The sequence below is a fragment of the Amia ocellicauda genome, chromosome 7, assembly GCF_036373705.1.
Source record: "Amia ocellicauda isolate fAmiCal2 chromosome 7, fAmiCal2.hap1, whole genome shotgun sequence".
NCBI classification, from domain to species: Eukaryota; Metazoa; Chordata; class Actinopteri; order Amiiformes; family Amiidae; genus Amia; species Amia ocellicauda.
Window position 1 is genome coordinate 38,414,821 of NC_089856.1, and position 17,606 is coordinate 38,432,426.

Consider the following 17,606-nt stretch of genomic DNA (forward strand, 5'->3'; position numbering starts at 1 on the left):
TCTTTGAAAGTGAACAATTGCCTGTACTTCCAAGAGTTAAATCCCTGCTAACACACAATGCTGCGACAACCTTGTAGGACTGTGTGTTACTGGCTGGGATATCACTGACTAGCAGTTTCCGTTCCACTGCTTGTTGCAGAATGGCGCCGAATCAGTCAATCTTTGGCTAGAGAGCGTAAATAAAAACAATGGTGTAAAAATACTACACTTGGGCCCCTTTAGATTCACACAATTCCCTTACACTTGTACACTTTCATGTAAATGACCTATAAGTAATCTGTAATCTATTACTCTTTTAAAAAAGGATGTATGGAATGTAATGGAAATACAAGTATCACAATTCTGTAATCTTACTACGTAACGCCGCTACTTGTATTCCGATACTCTCCAACCCTGGCTGGCACTATTCAATCACCATACTACAAAATATGCAATTCACCTCAGACTCATGCTAAGAGTAACACCTTGATGATTTTAACAATGTCAGCTGGCAATATTCTAAAACCCTAATTGCCTCCTGCAATCGATCCACATACCCAGGTTACCCAAGTAGCCTTTGTTGATCGTAGCACGTATGTCACACCAATACGCTGCAACACTGCAGTCGCATTGCGGAAAACCTCACTTTTCAGTAGCGCCCACCGGACTCTCCAGATTACACACTTGGGCACCCGCAACCACACTGCAGTCTCTGTCTCAACTACAGTGTCTGAATGCTCACTGTCATAATAAGATGGCTGCACACAACCTCACCACTCCTCTCTGGGGAGCTGGTGCAGGGCAAAACCCAGGACCTTTTAACCTGGAAACACAGGAAATCACTCTAGATTTATCTAGACTCTTTATTCTTGATAGTGGGACAGCGCCCCGGTGACTATTGATACCTGTACAGAACACTAACTAACTGGGTGGTATTGAAAATCCTAAACTCACCCATCGTCTTGCTCTGCACTGGCACCAAAGCCCTGGACACCGAAGCCACCATTCTGTTTGTGACGCCAACTTAAGAGTCACAGAAATCCAGAGAGAGATGTACCTCCAATCAAAAGGTTTTTATTACAAGCAGCTGCAAGGAAGAGGTTCAAGAGGCAATCTCAAGAACAGTCTTAGAGAAATTACAAACTACAGGCACTTTTATGCAGACCAGACAGGAGAGAAAGATAACAGGCCCACATGTCTGTCCCGTGATGAGTGTGCGTACGGTTTCTGCCTGACAACTGCTCAGGAAGACCCATATATTGTCAAACTGGGGAGAATTAAGGCATACGTAATGTTTAATATAAGGGGGGTTTGTACGATGTATCAAACCCAAATTGCAGGTGAAAACTGGTTCTTATCAGACCCTGTTCTTCTAGGTATCAGGGTTGAGCTATAGCACAGTTCCGTAGTGAAGTGAGACAGTGACCTTGTTTACACAGACACACAGGGAAAGAAATGCAGTTCTTCAACACAGTTTGAATGTTTATTACAAACACAGACACAGAGAGCTCACGTTCTCGGGTCCAGTTGAAATGGCAAAAGAGGACAAACCTGCACTGACATCATATTTTATAGAACAGGAAGTGGGAAGGCACCTGTTCTGAGTGACGAGCGCAGGGGCCAATGGCAGCTTTGATAGAGTGACGTTTCGATCGGGTTCCTATGGAAGTGCGCAGAAACCCCTCCCCCTTGGGCAGTGCTTCCGACTTGAAAGATAACTGTGCTTAGCGCTGACAGAGTAGGAACGGCGAGGCATCCTGGGTATATAAGGAAGAGAATTAAACAAAGGAAGGTAGGTTGTGTTTGGTGAGTGCAGGGAGTGAGCCATATACATTTCTTGTTTTGTTTTATTTTTCTCTCTCTTTTGTTTGAATCTCTAAACCAGTTAAGAGGGTTCAAAAATATTACATTATTATTATTATTATTATTATTATTATTATTATTATTTATTGGCAGACGCCCTTATACAGGACGACTTACAAAACATAAGCGTAATACAAAGTGCAAAATTACAGTTCAGTACAAGGCATGAAACATTACAAATTCAGATTTACATAATGCAAAGCAAATCAAAGCATAATGTGGAAGGTGGAAAGCTTTAGGTGGGTAGGTTCAGTTAAGATAACATGTTTTCTTATAAACGTACATAGAACTTGGTAAAGGTAATAGTGAGTAAAATCACTGCATTGTAGTAAAAACTGAAAGTATGTGCTGGGTTAAGAAATAAATCAAGCAAATCAACAACGTGTGAGAGAGTCAACCACTGTTTTATTCTGCCACCAAGACAAGAATGATACAAAAATGAATATAAAAATAGAAATAAAAAAACAACTACAATACCAAGGACTCAAATCCGGGGATGGCTTTGTGTACACAAAGCCTGCAGGACCAGCGGTGCCCAGTAGAGGGTGATCAATCACAAGACTCTGCTGTTTACAATATTAAAAGGACTGAGTTGAAAGGACTTCACCTGTGGAGAAAGAAACGGGTGAGAAGTAATTAGAGACTATTCATATTTAAACAAGAGACTGTGTGTTAATAAGAAGGAACTTACCTGAGTTGGACTGAAAGTCAGAAGATAAGTGTCCCAGTGGGGAAAGAAAAATAAACTGTATTTTGTTAACAAAAGACTGCCTGGAAACATTTGTGTTATAACAGTTAAACTACCAGTGTCTAAATCTCTGGTCCCTAACTTCTTCTTTCTTGGTCCAGTATATCAAGAGCCCTAGAGGATCCTGACAAGACAAGGGGCTTACAAGTTCACAGGCCCTATAATCTCCAATCTAATTGCAGTGTGGCGTGCAGTTGAGACACACCAAACTTAAACCCAAATGGCACTATCATTCTCTCATTTATTTTAATTATAATATTTTGACAGACAGCTGCCGCTTTTCATTCCCACAATGGAGAGACAGGGGAATGTATATTTTTGCGGACATTTTGAAAGATAACAACCTCCTGACATTCCAGGATATAAAATTGCAGTATAACCTACCTGGTAGGGCTTTGCGGTATACCTATATACCTATATATAAAACTATATCCCGGATAATCAATTACAGACCGGTTTGGACTTTTACTATACATTTTTTTTTAAGTTTTCTATGCTAAATTGAATAATTTACTAAATAATGTGTCATTCAACCATAGCATTCAGCCACCAATAAACTTGATCATGTTCACAAATGCATGCCATATGCTGTTCAAGAGTGTTGTTGCTAAATGATGGTTCCTTCCTTGACTTGTCCCTGCAATCAAGTTGCTTGATAACTACCTGGTCGAAGACACAGTAGGCCAGCCACAAGGTGATGTGGGTGACCATAAAATTGAGCTTTGTCGGTCATACTACAGCACAATGGATGCAGTGCTTTCTGAAATATCACAGCACTTTGGTGAACAGAACAATACGTTGATTGAATCGCTTATTGCTTTGGATCCAGAGAGAGCATTTTCTATACACATGTAAAGCATTTAATGAACTTTACAAGATCTGATATTGTTGAGTCGGAATTTGTTGTTATCCATCAATTTCTGTCTAACCAAATGAAAGAAAATGTGCATGGAAAATGGACATTGAAAGGACTTCTCAAGTCATTCTGCTCGGCTCTTGAGGCCTTGCCAGGTGTTATGACAGAACTGAAACACAGGTTCACTTTTGGAGCCTCCACAGCAATTTGCGAAAATTCATTTTCTGTATTGAAAAAGTTTCTCACGAACAGCAGAAGGAGCATGCTACATCGATGTAAATCCCAAATGGTACAACTGGCATTCAAAAGGGAATTAACAAGGACATTTCTTGACAAATGGAAGGAGAAAGTCTATACTGCTCAAAGGAAAAATGTCATGTCCAGCTTTTCTGAGTCTCCAAAGGTAGGCTAAACTATTCATGTCACAGCCACAGACCAGAACTCTTCTCCCAGTACAAGCACTTCGACTTTTCCCCACTAGAGGTCACCATCAACCTTTCTCACCTGTCACTTCTCCCAGCTCCCTTCATTCAATCAATCAATCAATCAATCAATCAATCAATCAATCAATCATTCAATCAACATTCCTGAACACCATGTGCACTTGTAGGGTGGTCGATCGATTTTTGAAAACTAATTAATTAGAACTGTTATACACTTAAATTGTTAGATTATGCCTTAACATAGATATGTGCAACACCAAAAAAACAAAATTGTGACTTTAACCCTAATAAATATGTATTTTAGGCACCCAAAACTTGTATTTTCTTAACAAATCCGCCATCTTGGATTTTCTTTACCTAGCGTCATTTAAACGATGTTTTAAAAATTAATAAAAGTAAAAATATTAATAACCACCATAGTACAAGACCCTTGTCTAAAGTTTGGATGTAATAGTTGATACATTTTTATTGATTTGTGTGAACTACAACTCAAAACATTGTCAAATGGTGCAAGTCCAGTGTTTGGTGAGAAACGGCACCGAAACGCAGCTCCACGCAGCCGCTCCGAGTGTTCAGATTGGAATGTCGCAGCAGAGCGCAGACACGGATCCTCCTGCATTCCACTGCCAGAGCTGCCACCATTCATACAGACTGAGCAGCACTGAGCTGCGGCTGTGCACTGTGTGTGTATTGGCACCATACAGCTTGAAGTGTGGACTTTAACATTGATTTGTTGTTAGTATTGCAACACAAATACTGATTTATACAATAAAACATTCCTACAGTATAGTAATTTAATTAGACGATAAATTAAAGTTCATATTTATTTTCAGTTAAGTAGTATGAACTGCAAACGCAAGTTCATTTTTTGAACTGATGAGACAGTTCACAGAAGAACTGCAATATGTTTGCAGCACATTACTGTAACGTGATCAAGTACCAAGATAAATAACTCCAGGCACAATAAAAGGCTGTTTTCATATACCACTAACAAAACAATTATATCAGTGTTTTATAAATACCACATTGATTGTAAATAGCTTACAATGTAACTGCAGAAAATAATATTAAACACAAATACATACATTAAAAACAGCAGGGAATTCTTCCCAGAAAATAAAAAATCAACCATGGAAACTTCATTTAATCAACACTTTATTTCAAGTTTTCTGAATAACAAACATCACATTTGTTAAAGTTAATGTAGCTCTACCTTCATGTAATTTGACCACTTTTTGGCAAATTACAAAATTTGCACTGGCACTGGCACTGGTTTTTGGAGCGGAGTGCAGCTTACTGTACAGCTCTGCTGATATCTCAGCATACTGCCCATGCTCTAGGTCAGGGGTTCCCAATGCCTGGTGATGGAGGGCCAGTTTCCAGAGGCTGTATGGGATGGGGGGGCCGCAGTAGAAAATGAACCACCAATGAAAACTAAATATGTCCCAAATCATACCTTTTTATTTCTTATGCATTTCTGTTAAGGAACATTTATTCAATTGTAATTGTTGTTTTATTACTGTCCCCCAAATTACATCTGCATTTTGTAACAGAATATGTTCAGAAAGTGTACAAATATAGTAAAGGTTCAGAAAAGGGGGGGTTGAAGGTTTGCTTTGGGGGGCCGCACCAAACATCCTTGAGGGAATGTCTTTGGGAACCCCTGCTCTAAGTGATCAGCTAACATCCTGCAGAACACTTTAACAAGACTAGCTAGAATTAACTCCACTAACTGCACAGCTATGAATTCCAGAAAATCTGAGTATAGGTAAAAACCCAGCTGCATTGAAAAACATAACATTTTTAAAAACTACTCTAACAACCTGAGATGCCTTATGTGTGCTAACTCCCATATTAGCAACTAAGTCCATATACACTTAATCCATTTATCTATATTCCACGTATGTTTCGGTCTTGTTCTCTAAGAACTTGTCCAACTCTCCCTTCACTTTTTCATACTCACCCACCCTCTTTAGGTTAAACCCTCCTTTAACTCTCTAACCTTGTCTGCCACACTTAAGCTCTGTTCACCATCCATTGCAGATTTTCTTTTATAGTAATTCAGTTTCATGGTCTATTTTCCTTTACTATGCATCTGCTTCTGCATATCTTCCTTTAGCATCTCAATGCTCTGCTCTAACTTAGCATTAGCCAATGCAAGCTGATCTTTCTCCTCCCTAAGCTGAAGTGCCTCTCTGCATTTCTTGATTTTTGTCATCTCTACATCTAATCCTTTTATTGACATTTCTAACACTCATCCGGGCTAATTTGTCTGAAACAGTTCTCAATTATTTTTTCAGTTTCTCTGTGTCTATTGTGTCTCTTTCATCTGCCAGAGCCAGGGGGTGATGTATAGCCGACGTTGGTATAAGGTTGACATGGTCGGACAGCAGTATGGTCGAGGAGGTGACGTATAGCCGATGTTGAATTATGGTTGGCATGGTTGGACAGCAGTAGGTTGGGGAGGTGGAGGATGACCGACGTCGGCATATAGTTGGCATGGTCGGACTGCAGTTATGGTCGGCGAGATGGATCATGTCCGACTAAATGCCAACAGATACGATATCAGTGCAACTTGTTTTAATGCATTGACCTATGCAACTTTAGAATATCATTTGTATGAATAAAAATCATAGTAAATATGTTTGATACTGTGAATAATAATCATATATTTGATAGTCAGAATGTGCAGCTTTATTATGTGAATTTGCTCAAGCGCTCTTCCTCGAGCCCACAGGTGTCTCCTCAGATGACGTCATACTGAAGAGCCGCTTTAAAGTAAGTTCACTTCCAGACTATTATTAAAATATTTAAATGTACTGTTTAAATGTACTGAAAAGTAGAATATGTACCGGGTTGTATGTATGATACATTAACTGTGGTTGTTTTCAAAATAACAGTTTTAAAATATCAATGATAGGCTTCTAATTTTCTGTATCGCAGAATAGAAAGTGTAAATGACAATATACAGCCACCAAGAATTATGTAGCGAATGTATTTAAATTTGTAACTAATCTGTCAGAAGTGAAAAACAGAAAGTGTTCACATTTTCTTCGCATTGTATTTTTCTTCATTGAGTCGGTTTCATTAAGTACAGGTGTTGTGTGTGAAGTAAGAGGACACAAATTAGCCACAAATGTAACTTAATGGCTACAGGACAGAAGAGAACATTCACATAACTATTTAAAAAGTGGTCAAAACTGACAATTAAAATTAGTTATAAGAATGAATACGGCTTTGCATTATAGTTTAGTTATTTTTTGTTTATCTGTTTATCTAGAATCTGCAGCTGTAGATCATGTGAAAGCATATGATATGATATACTTAGATTTTCAAAAAAGTTTGATAAGGTTCCACACCACAGACTGGTCCTCAAATTGGAAGCTGCAGGCATTCAGGGTAATGTAAGTAGATGGATTATGAACTGGTTGATTTATAGGAAACAGAGGGTGTCGATTAGAGGAGTTGCTTCTAACTGGAGTGAGGTTGTTAGTGGAGTTCCACATGGATCAGTATTAGGGCCTTTGCTTTTTCTAATCTATATTAATGATCTGGACTATGGGATAGTTAGCAAACTTGTCAAATTTGCAGATGATACTAAAATAGGTGGCTCAGCAGATACAATCTCGGCAGCAGAGGCTATTCAAAGGGACTTAGTAACATTCAGTTGTGGGCTGACACCTGGCAGATGAAATTCAATGTGGACAAGTGCAAGGTAATACATGCAGGTAACAAAAATGTCCACTATAATTACACTATGGGAGGAATAGAACTAGATGAAATAACGCATGAGAAAGACCTAGGAGTCTATGTGGACTCTTCACTTTCTCCATCCTAACAATGTGGGGAAGCAATAAAAAAGGCAAACAGGATGTTAGGGTATATTGTCAAAAGTGTAGAATTTAAAACAAGGAAAGTAATGTTAAGACTGTACAATGCGCTAGTTAGACTTCATCTAGAATACTGTGTACAGTTCTGGGCACCACACTTCAAGAAGGATATTGCTGTTCTAGAGGCAGTTCAGAGGAGAGCAACCAGACTTATTCCAGGTCTGAAGGGAAAGTCCTACTCGGAGAGACTGAGGGAACTGAACCTTTTCACCCTGGAACAGAGGAGACTACGTGGGGACTTGATCCAAGTCTTCAAAATCATGAAAGGCATCGACCACATCAAACCAGAGGAGCTTTTCCAGATCAGCAGGGACAAACGCACCCGGGGACACAAGTGGAAATTGGGCTTCAAGGCATTCAAAACGGAAAACAGGAGACACTTCTTTACACAGAGAGTAGTCACAATCTGGAATAAACTACCCAGCGATGTGGTTGGACATTTAAAATCAGACTGGATAGGATCTTTGGATCACTCAGTTATTAATGGACACCAAACGAGCACGACGGGTCGAATGGCCTCCTCTCGTTTGTAAGCTTTCTTATGTTCTTATGTTCTTATGTTCTACACTCTGTGATAAACACTGTTAAAGAATGTTCAACCTCTCTAGCACTTGTTCAATCACCCTTTTGCCATGCACCTCTCAAACCTGGTTCCTTGCTTCCCTCTGGTCCCCATATAAACCCCTCACTGTCTGTCACTAGTCGCAAAGTTCTGTTAGTGTAAACTACATTTCCGAGCTGTCTCCCCTTGCCATGTTTAGTCTTGAATCTACAGTGTATCCTTGACCTCCCATTTTACTTCCAGACCACAACTTTGCTCTTTCCCTGATATGCCTGTTTGCCTGATCGCCCAACCCTTGCCTGTGACCACAACCATGTATTTGCCTTGCCTTGATTTTACTGTCCTGCCGGTATCCGACCCACGCCTGTCTTGACGATCCCACCAGCACTGCAACTGGGTTCCCCTGTTCCCATGCCCGTGGTACGTTAGAATTAATTGAATCGTTGGTGTACACTTTGCCTAGACCAGTGGTTTTCAAACCGGTCCTGGAGTACCCCCTGCCCTGCTGGTTTTTGTTCCAACCAAGGTCTTAATTGCTTAATTGAATCCTTAATTGAACTAACAAATATATACAGTTAAGTAATTAAGACCTCGGCTGGAGCAAAAAACAGCAGACCAGTTTTAAAATCACTGGCCTAGACATTGCTTGCTGCTTAAGTGATGTTGTGTTGTAGTCTATAGCTTTATCTTTGGCAATATAGGCCTACTCCTGATTTCTTAAATCTGAATATGAGAGAAGTTAGTGAAAATAGTGAAAAAGATGGAGAAATGGCTAATGAATCTTGAAATCTTGAACATATTGCTGCTGGTGTGTGTTATCTATAGCCTAATTTAGGGGATACGATGGTGAGTCAATGATGTTGTTATGTTGTTTAATATAGAAATGGAGATCATGAATGTAATGGCAGTGGATATAATTATCTGTAGCACACATCACTATACTGTGATGTGTGTCTGCCCACCAGAATGGTCTGCCCCCCTTCTGGCGTTGGGCCTGTCTACTATGCTAAAATAAATATATCATACACTGCAAACAATTGCTCAGGTTTCCTAGTTGAGGCAAGGCCTGGCTCTCTTCATTGACTTCACTTCCTGCTTGGTAGCATAACAACACATTTTAATCCTTAGTAGCATACCAGAGCTGGGGATCTGCTAGTCTCAAACTTTGTTCTGCCTCTTTTTTCATAGTAATGGGTACTAACTTAGAACACAGCTGGAGATGATCCCAAGATAGTAGCAAGATATGCAGCTCCATACTAACTCTGCAAGTTCACTGCAATAGAGCCAATACTACTAGTAAATATAATAATCATAATGAAAAATATTATTAGTAATATACACAATATTATATATAATATACACAAAGGCACACATATAAAAGCGAGTGGGCGGGGGGGGTGATCGCATATTGTTGAGCAGGGGGTACTTGAAGTTGGGGTGGCGAATGAGATCGTGGGGCGGTGCAAAAAGTTGTGCTTTAAAGTTTCTTACATGAATGTTTGGCTAGGCAGCACCGATTAATGGCATGGCCTGAAGCACTGCGGGAAACCCTTTAGCACATTAAAGACCAGATGCTTCAGTAATAAAGTAGTGGGACCTGCAGCCATGTCACTGCCATCTGCTCCTGCTTTACTTCACATACAGGAGGGTTGGGAGGAGGGGCAAAGCGCCAGTGTGAGCTTGTGAGATTGAATAGGCCAACAGCAATATAAATACTATATGAACTGTTCGTTTTCATCCGTCATAATTAGGGCCTGACAGATATATTGCAGCACCGATATTATCAGCCTATTTTGGGTTTTTACATAAATTCCACATATTCCACCGATAATGCACCGATATATATATATATATATATTCTCAAACTATTATCTAAATATTTGTATTAAATTACCATAAAATCCTTCGTCAGACAATAAATACATACTGTACATATTTATTTGGTTTTACAGTCATTACTATAATTATTTACCGTTCTTTTTTCACATACTTATAGTGCTTTAGTTTTCGCTGGAAGCTTATGACTCCACACAGACTCTCATGCACAGCGGCGCAATGCTCACACAGATTCAAAACAAAAACACACCCATTGGAAACAGGGCTTATAAACCAATAAACGTGTTTTACTAAAACCCTCATAACCAATAGAAAGTATTTTGAAAGCTGCGCTGCATTTGAGTATCCATGGTTTTGATTATTGTTTATTTTCGTCATGCCAGAAGATTACTGTATACTATGGTGTAGAGGTGCATTTTTACTGACAAGATAATTAAATCGATTTTCAAAATGTACATTAGGAATTAAATTAAAGAAAAACAGTAAATATTCATTGAAGATGCTTACTGGATATCAGCAAACAAAAACTAAAATATCAAAATGCCAAGCAAGCACAGATCACATTGAAACATCTAAAGAAAATTAGTGAGAAATGCATCTCTTAGACAATGTTGGATACAACTGAAACTGTACTGTAGAGGCTGGGGCTTAAAGGGTTAACTAGTTCTAATTTCTACAAATCCTGTCTGTACCATACAATGAATTGTTTTTCTATGTAGTTCTCAAGAGAAACTGTCAAAAATATCCTCGGACCCTCTCTGTGTTATGAGTGATGATAACGGATAAATTCCATGTCTGCCTATAGTAACTAGATCTGTAATATGTCCTAAAGAGACTGACATGTCTGAAGAGATTGGCAGAGAGTCCGTCGCGTCATGTACTATATCTTATAAATATATGTGTGTGTGTAAAGTGCCTTTAAGAATCTGCTGTCATAGAGACCACCTCTGTGATTGCCATTCTTCCAAGCTTGTAAAGCAATAACTTTCTTTCTTCACATACTTCTGGTTCATCGGTCTGACTTATTGGAAAATCCATAAAAGAAAGTAAGGTGGATTCTACATATACATAATATTTATAAAACTATTTCAAATCCTGCATCGTGTTTTGACTATGATTCGTATTGCATTAAATATGTTTAACATGCGTATTAAATAAGTTACACTTTCAACGGCATTTAATTTTTTTTTTTTTTTTTAACAAATGCAGCTGTGCTGTGCTGCCTGCACTATAAGCTGTCACTTTTGGATCGGCATTATTGAGCAAAATGCTAAAATAAAATGCTAAAAATATTGTGTAAAATGCTAATATAAGCTAGACCAGCATTTAACACCGTCTTATTTTTTGCTCCAATGTATAGAACAAGCACATGTTTCTATTGGTGTGTGAAATACCTTGGTCTTTGTTCTAATGTATAGAACATGCATATTTTTTATATTTTATCTTATTCCAATGTGTTTAATTTATTTTTACAATGTTTGATTTGAGGTTGTTATTTATGATGTTTATTATGTAAAATGTAAAAATGTAAAAAGGCTGCCTTCAGGGCATATTTGACACAATTTCTCTCTGAAAGGGAGAGATTTGAAGGATCTATGGTAGAACATGTCTGTTTTGCATGCTAACAACAACAAAAAAAGTTAATATCGGTAGATATATTGGTAATCGGGAAATGTAGCTTCCCAATTATCGTAATTGGTATCAGACCCAAAAAACCTGTATCGGTCGGGCTCTAGTCATAATACATGTACAGTATATACAGTACATACATACTATTTGTTTTTTTATTGGCCTCTAAAAGTTAAATTCCATTGTGCCAAATTACAAAATATATTTCTTCAAAGGTGTAAAATGCATTATATACCATGTCAAATTCAATATGGACTTATTTCAGGCATGACCTAATTATCACTATTAGTAATATAGTAAAGAGGCTTGTAGGGACTAGAAGTGTTCTTAATTCATCATCACCACAAATTTCAATTAAATCAAAACTTCATTATTGCATTTGGCATAGCTTATTTTTGATTAGGCTGTTTTTTCTCCCCTGACAGATTCAAACACTGGATTTACCTCAGAGAATTAATGTTTTAGTGAGACTAAGAATTTCAATTTATTCTAGCACCTGCAACTTGCAGTGCAGTATATAAACAACAATTCTGTGCATTTTGACTCTAAACAGACATAGCACTTTGAAATGCTACTCTTCATAGAGATAGTATTCATTGCTCTCTTCATTAGAGCAGAGAAGCCTATCTGCCGACCACAAGGAACAATTGTGTCCCCTCTGTTTGCACAGGATGGAGATATTATAATAGGAGGGATATTTTCATTCCATGACAACCTTATATCTAATAAGCCAACACATACAGCTATTCCAGGAACATTAAAATGCAAAGAGTAAGTATAAAAAGTTTTTTTTTTTCTATGCACAAAATAAAAATGTATATATTGTACTATTATAATAATTGTGATCTTTACATTGTTCCTATAGTTTAGACATTAAAGAATATCATGTAGCCCTGGCTATGATCTTTGCCATTGAAGAAATAAATAACAGTACAGAGATTCTTCCTGATGTGTCTCTGGGATTTAAGATATATGATGCTTGTGGTTCCACAACTTTGGGAATCAGAGCAGCGATGGATTTAGTGAATGGGCAAGAAGACACAATTGAATCAGACCAGTCCTGCAACAAACCTTCTATTCCTGCAATAATAGGACAGTCTGAATCCTCAACAACAATTGGAATTGCAACAACTGTAGGATCATTTCATATACCTGTGGTGAGTAATTTATTTAATTATATTTATAAAATAAATACAATACAAAAAAGGAACATATTACCCCTGTACAAGCATCCTTACATTGGCTATCTGTTTCTTTTAGGATTGATTATTCTGTTATTGTTTGTGTGTAAGGCTCTTAATTACATGGCACCTTTATATATTTTAAATTATTTTTAATTTCATGTACCAAATAGTACACTCAGATCTTCCAGCGCAGGCCAACTAAATGTTACAAAAATGAAATACAAGTATGGTGAGGTAGGCTTTTATTATGATGCACCATTATTAAGATTTGGAATCAAGATTTGGCTCAAAACATACTTTGATAGACTTGCTTTTTCTGTTTTTTTTTTACTAGTCTACTTGAGATGTTATATTGTATTTATTTGTATCTATTGATTATTTTTTCCAAACATTTTTTTTAATTTGATTTAATGTTTATATTGTCTATCTTTTCTATATATGTTATATTTTATATTTTTATATTTCTATATGTAAAGCATTTTAAGCTGCATCCTATGTATGACAGGTCCTATACAAATAAAGTTAATTATTAATGTTATGTTACTGAATCAATACAATTTGAAACAAAATAATATAAATACATCAAATATAACCTTGAACATAGTATTAAGGCATTTTTAAAGAATTGCACACTTCAATACATACACACACACATATATATATATATATATATATATATATATATATACACTTTATTGCCTTTCATGTCTTCATTATATATATCTTTGATTGTTTTTCTTCCATGTAGGTGAGTCATTTTGCTACGTGTTCATGCCTCAGTGACAGAAAAAAGTTCCCCACCTTTTTCAGAACCATCCCTAGTGACTACCATCAAAGCAGAGCCCTGGCTCAGCTCGTGAAGCACTTTGGATGGACCTGGGTTGGGGCCATCAGGAGTGACAGTGATTATGGCAACAGTGGGATGGAAACCTTTATAAACACTGGCCAGCAGGAGGGGATTTGCATTGAATATTCAGAGGCCATTAGTGGAACTTATTCTCATAGGAAATTTGTTGACACGGTGGACATTATAAAAAATTCAACGTCTAAAGTTATTGTTGCCTTTGTCTATCCTAGAGATATGGAGTATTTGGTAAAGGAACTGCTCATTCAAAATGTCACAGGCATCCAATGGGTGGGCAGCGAATCTTGGATTACAAACAGGTACCTCAGCTCAAAAGAAAACTATAACATATTAAGTGGGGCAATTGGGTTTGCAGTTAAGAATGCAGAAATACCAGGACTGAAAGACTTTCTACTGTGTGTCCGTCCCTCTGGTGCCCCTGGAGATGTTGGGTTCAACAGCCTTTGGGAAAGTGTTTTCAATTGCACTCTGACTGCTCAAGAGAATTATGCTGTTAATAGCACTTGTACAGGGAAGGAGAATTTAAGAAAAGTTAATAATGAATACAGTGATCTATCAGATCTCACAATACCAATTAATGCATATAAAGCTGTACATGCTGTTGCACATTCATTGCAAGGGCTGTTTACATGTGAAAATGGCCAAGAAGCATTTAATGACAAAAAGCGTAGAAAGAAAAAGATTGAACCTTTGCAGGTAAGCAAAAACCTAATGTTACTGAGAGTAATGATATATGTATAATTTAGATTGCTAATAACCTGTTTTCATCCAGGTTTTACAATACTTGAAAAAAGTTAATTTTACAACAAGGAATGGAGAGAGAGTCTTATTTGATGAAAATGGAGACACAGCAGCACGATATGCGTTAGTCAACTGGCAGCTTAACAAGGAGGGAATCACCACCTTTGAAATGATTGGTCTGTATGATGCCTCTTTACCAGAAGGACAGCAGATTGTAATGAACAATGTGAGCACAGTCTGGTCAAATAATCAAAATAAGGTAAGGTCTTTGAACATGTATACATACTAGACAACTTGATACCCTTCTAAAGCGCACAACCTGCAATTCATTTATTTATTAATTATATTTCTAAGAACCTTTGATACTACACAGATTTTAAAATGCATGTTAGTGTACTACTGCTTCTTAAACTGCTTGTAAACATAAAATCCAAATACCTTTCAAGTTATTTTAAATCACATTTTTAATCAATTTCCTCCTTGCATTGAACTGAAACAAAAACATGCCAGTTGAGGTCTGCTCAACCACTTTCCAGGTACCAAAGTCAGTCTGCAGTGAGAGCTGTCTTCCAGGGACTCGTAAGGCAATTGTCAAAGGAAAGCCAATCTGCTGCTTTGACTGCATTCCATGTGCTGAGGGAGAAGTCAGTAATACAACAAGTGAGTATTTGAAAGATATGTTGTTTTTCTTCTTTCACCTGAAATGCAAACAATGTATATACAAATATGACTTCTATAATTAATTTTGTGTAAGTAATCAATGCAAATACTTTACAATGAGATCTGTGTTCTTAATGTACACTCTGTTTATACTAATTGATTTATCATAGTTTCTGCCATTTACACCAATCAGCCATAACATTTTGACCACCTGCCAAATATTGTGTAGGTCCCCCTTTTGCCACCAAAACAGCCCTGACCCGTTGAGGCATGGACTCCACTAGACCTCTGAAGGTGTGCTGTGGTATCTGGCACCAAGACGTTAGCAGCAGATCCTTTAAGTCCTGTAAGTTGCGAGGTGGGGCCTCCATGGATCGGACTTGTTTGTCCAGCTCATCCCACAGATGCTCGATTGGATTGAGATCTGGGGAATTTGGAGGCCAAGTCAACACCTGGAACTTGTGATTCATCAGACCAGGCCACCTTCTTCCATTGCTCCGTGGTCCAGTTCTGATGCTCACGTGCCCATTGTAGGCGCTTTCGGCAGTGGACAGGGGTCAGCATGGGCACCCTGACTGGTCTGCGGCTACGCAGCCCCATACGCAACAAACTGCGATGCACTGTGTGTTCTGACACCTTTCTATCAGAACCAGCATTAACTTTTTCAGCAATTTGAGCTACAGTAGCTCATCTGTTGGATTGGACCACACTGGCCAACCTTCACTACCCACATGCATCAATGAGCCTTGGCCGCCCATAACCCTGTCGCCAGTTCACCACTTTTCCTTCCTTGGACCACTTTTGATAGGTACTGACCACTGCAAACCGGGAACACCCCACAAGAGCTGCAGTTTTGGAGATGCTCTGACCCAGTCGTCTAGCCATCACAATTTGGCCCTTGTCAAAGTCGCTCAGATCCTTACGCTTGCCCATTTTTCCTGCTTCTAACACATCAGCTTTGAGGACAAAATGTTCACTTGCTGCCTAATATATCCCACCCATTGATAGGTGCCACGATAACGAAATTATCATTGCTATTCACTTCACCTGTCAGTGGTCATAATGTTACGGCTGATCGGAGTACATTCCATATTAAGAGCTAGACCACATATCACAGTGTACAACTGTTTTTAATACTTGGTTAGTATATGTAAGATCAAAGTTGTATTTTACTTCAACTTTAAATAAACTAAATACATATGAAAACATGTTTAACACAATAATTGTTTTAAAATATAAATGTTATCAATGCGACTCCTTTACACTTAGACCTTTCCAGCGTGTTCTTAATATCCCATCTACATTTATTTAAGTGCAGGAATATACAATCTAATTTAAAACCAAACCACATATCAGTGCTGTAATTGAAAAAGAAAAGATAGGTATTTAGTTAAAGTACTTTGTCTTTCAGATTCCAGTGATTGTTTGAAGTGCCCTGTTGAATTCAGTTCAAACCAACAAAGAAATCAATGCATCTTAAAGAAAGTAGAATTTCTCTCATTTGGAGAAATCATGGGGATATTGTTAGTTATATTCTCCTTGACTGGAGCCTGTCTATCAATAATTACATTGATGATATTCTGTAAAAACAGAGACACTCCAATAGTTAAAGCCAATAACTCTGAGCTCAGTTTCCTCCTGCTCTTCTCATTAACTCTGTGTTTCCTTTGCTCACTTATTTTCATTGGCCAGCCCTCTGAGTGGTCCTGTATGTTGCGCCACACAGCATTTGGCATCACATTTGTCCTGTGCATCTCTTGTGTTCTGGGGAAAACAATAGTGGTGTTAATGGCCTTCAGGGCTACACTGCCAGGCAATAATATTATGAAATGGTTTGGGCCCACACAGCAGAGGTTAAGTGTTCTTGCTTTCACACTCATACAGGTCCTGATTTGTGTCCTTTGGTTGACAATTTCACCTCCTTTCCCTAAAAAAAACTTGAAGTACTACAAAGACAAAATAATTCTAGAGTGTGATGTAGGATCAGCAGTGGGGTTTTATGCTGTGTTAGGGTATATTGGATTCCTCTCTGCCATGTGCTTTGTGCTGGCTTTTCTGGCTCGCAATCTTCCTGATAACTTCAATGAAGCCAAATTCATCACATTCAGCATGCTCATATTCTGTGCAGTCTGGATCACCTTTATCCCAGCTTATATCAGCTCTCATGGGAAGTTCACAGTAGCAGTGGAGATATTTGCTATTTTAGCATCAGGTTTTGGGTTGCTTTTCTGTATTTTTGCACCAAAGTGTTACATTATCTTATTGAAACCTGAGAAGAATACCAAAAAACATTTGATAGGTAAAATGCCTTCAAAGTCACTTTAATAAACAATCCTAAATGTTTTCCTGT

At 38.0% G+C, this 17,606-nt stretch overlaps 1 protein-coding gene across 1 annotated transcript; it reads left to right on the forward strand.

Annotated features, from left to right (window-relative positions):
- Positions 1-12,705: 12,705 nt before the first annotated feature.
- Positions 12,706-17,595, forward strand: LOC136753409 (extracellular calcium-sensing receptor-like). Its single transcript, XM_066709483.1, has 5 exons — positions 12,706-12,963; positions 13,739-14,551; positions 14,628-14,831; positions 15,112-15,256; positions 16,668-17,595. Exons 1-5 carry the CDS (start codon positions 12,706-12,708, stop codon positions 17,579-17,581), a joined length of 2,334 nt encoding a protein of 777 aa, XP_066565580.1. The 3' UTR covers positions 17,582-17,595.
- Positions 17,596-17,606: the final 11 nt, after the last annotated feature.

Bases quoted from the DNA above. Each gene is read 5' to 3' on its own strand.
- LOC136753409 (XM_066709483.1), top strand. From the start codon at position 12,706: ATGATCTTTGCCATTGAAGAAATAAATAACAGTACAGAGATTCTTCCT. The intron at 12,964-13,738 runs GTGAGTAATTTA...TCTTCCATGTAG, and splicing joins GATCATTTCATATACCTGTG to GTGAGTCATTTTGCTACGTG. The intron at 14,832-15,111 runs GTCTGGTCAAAT...ATGCCAGTTGAG, and splicing joins TAATGAACAATGTGAGCACA to GTCTGCTCAACCACTTTCCA.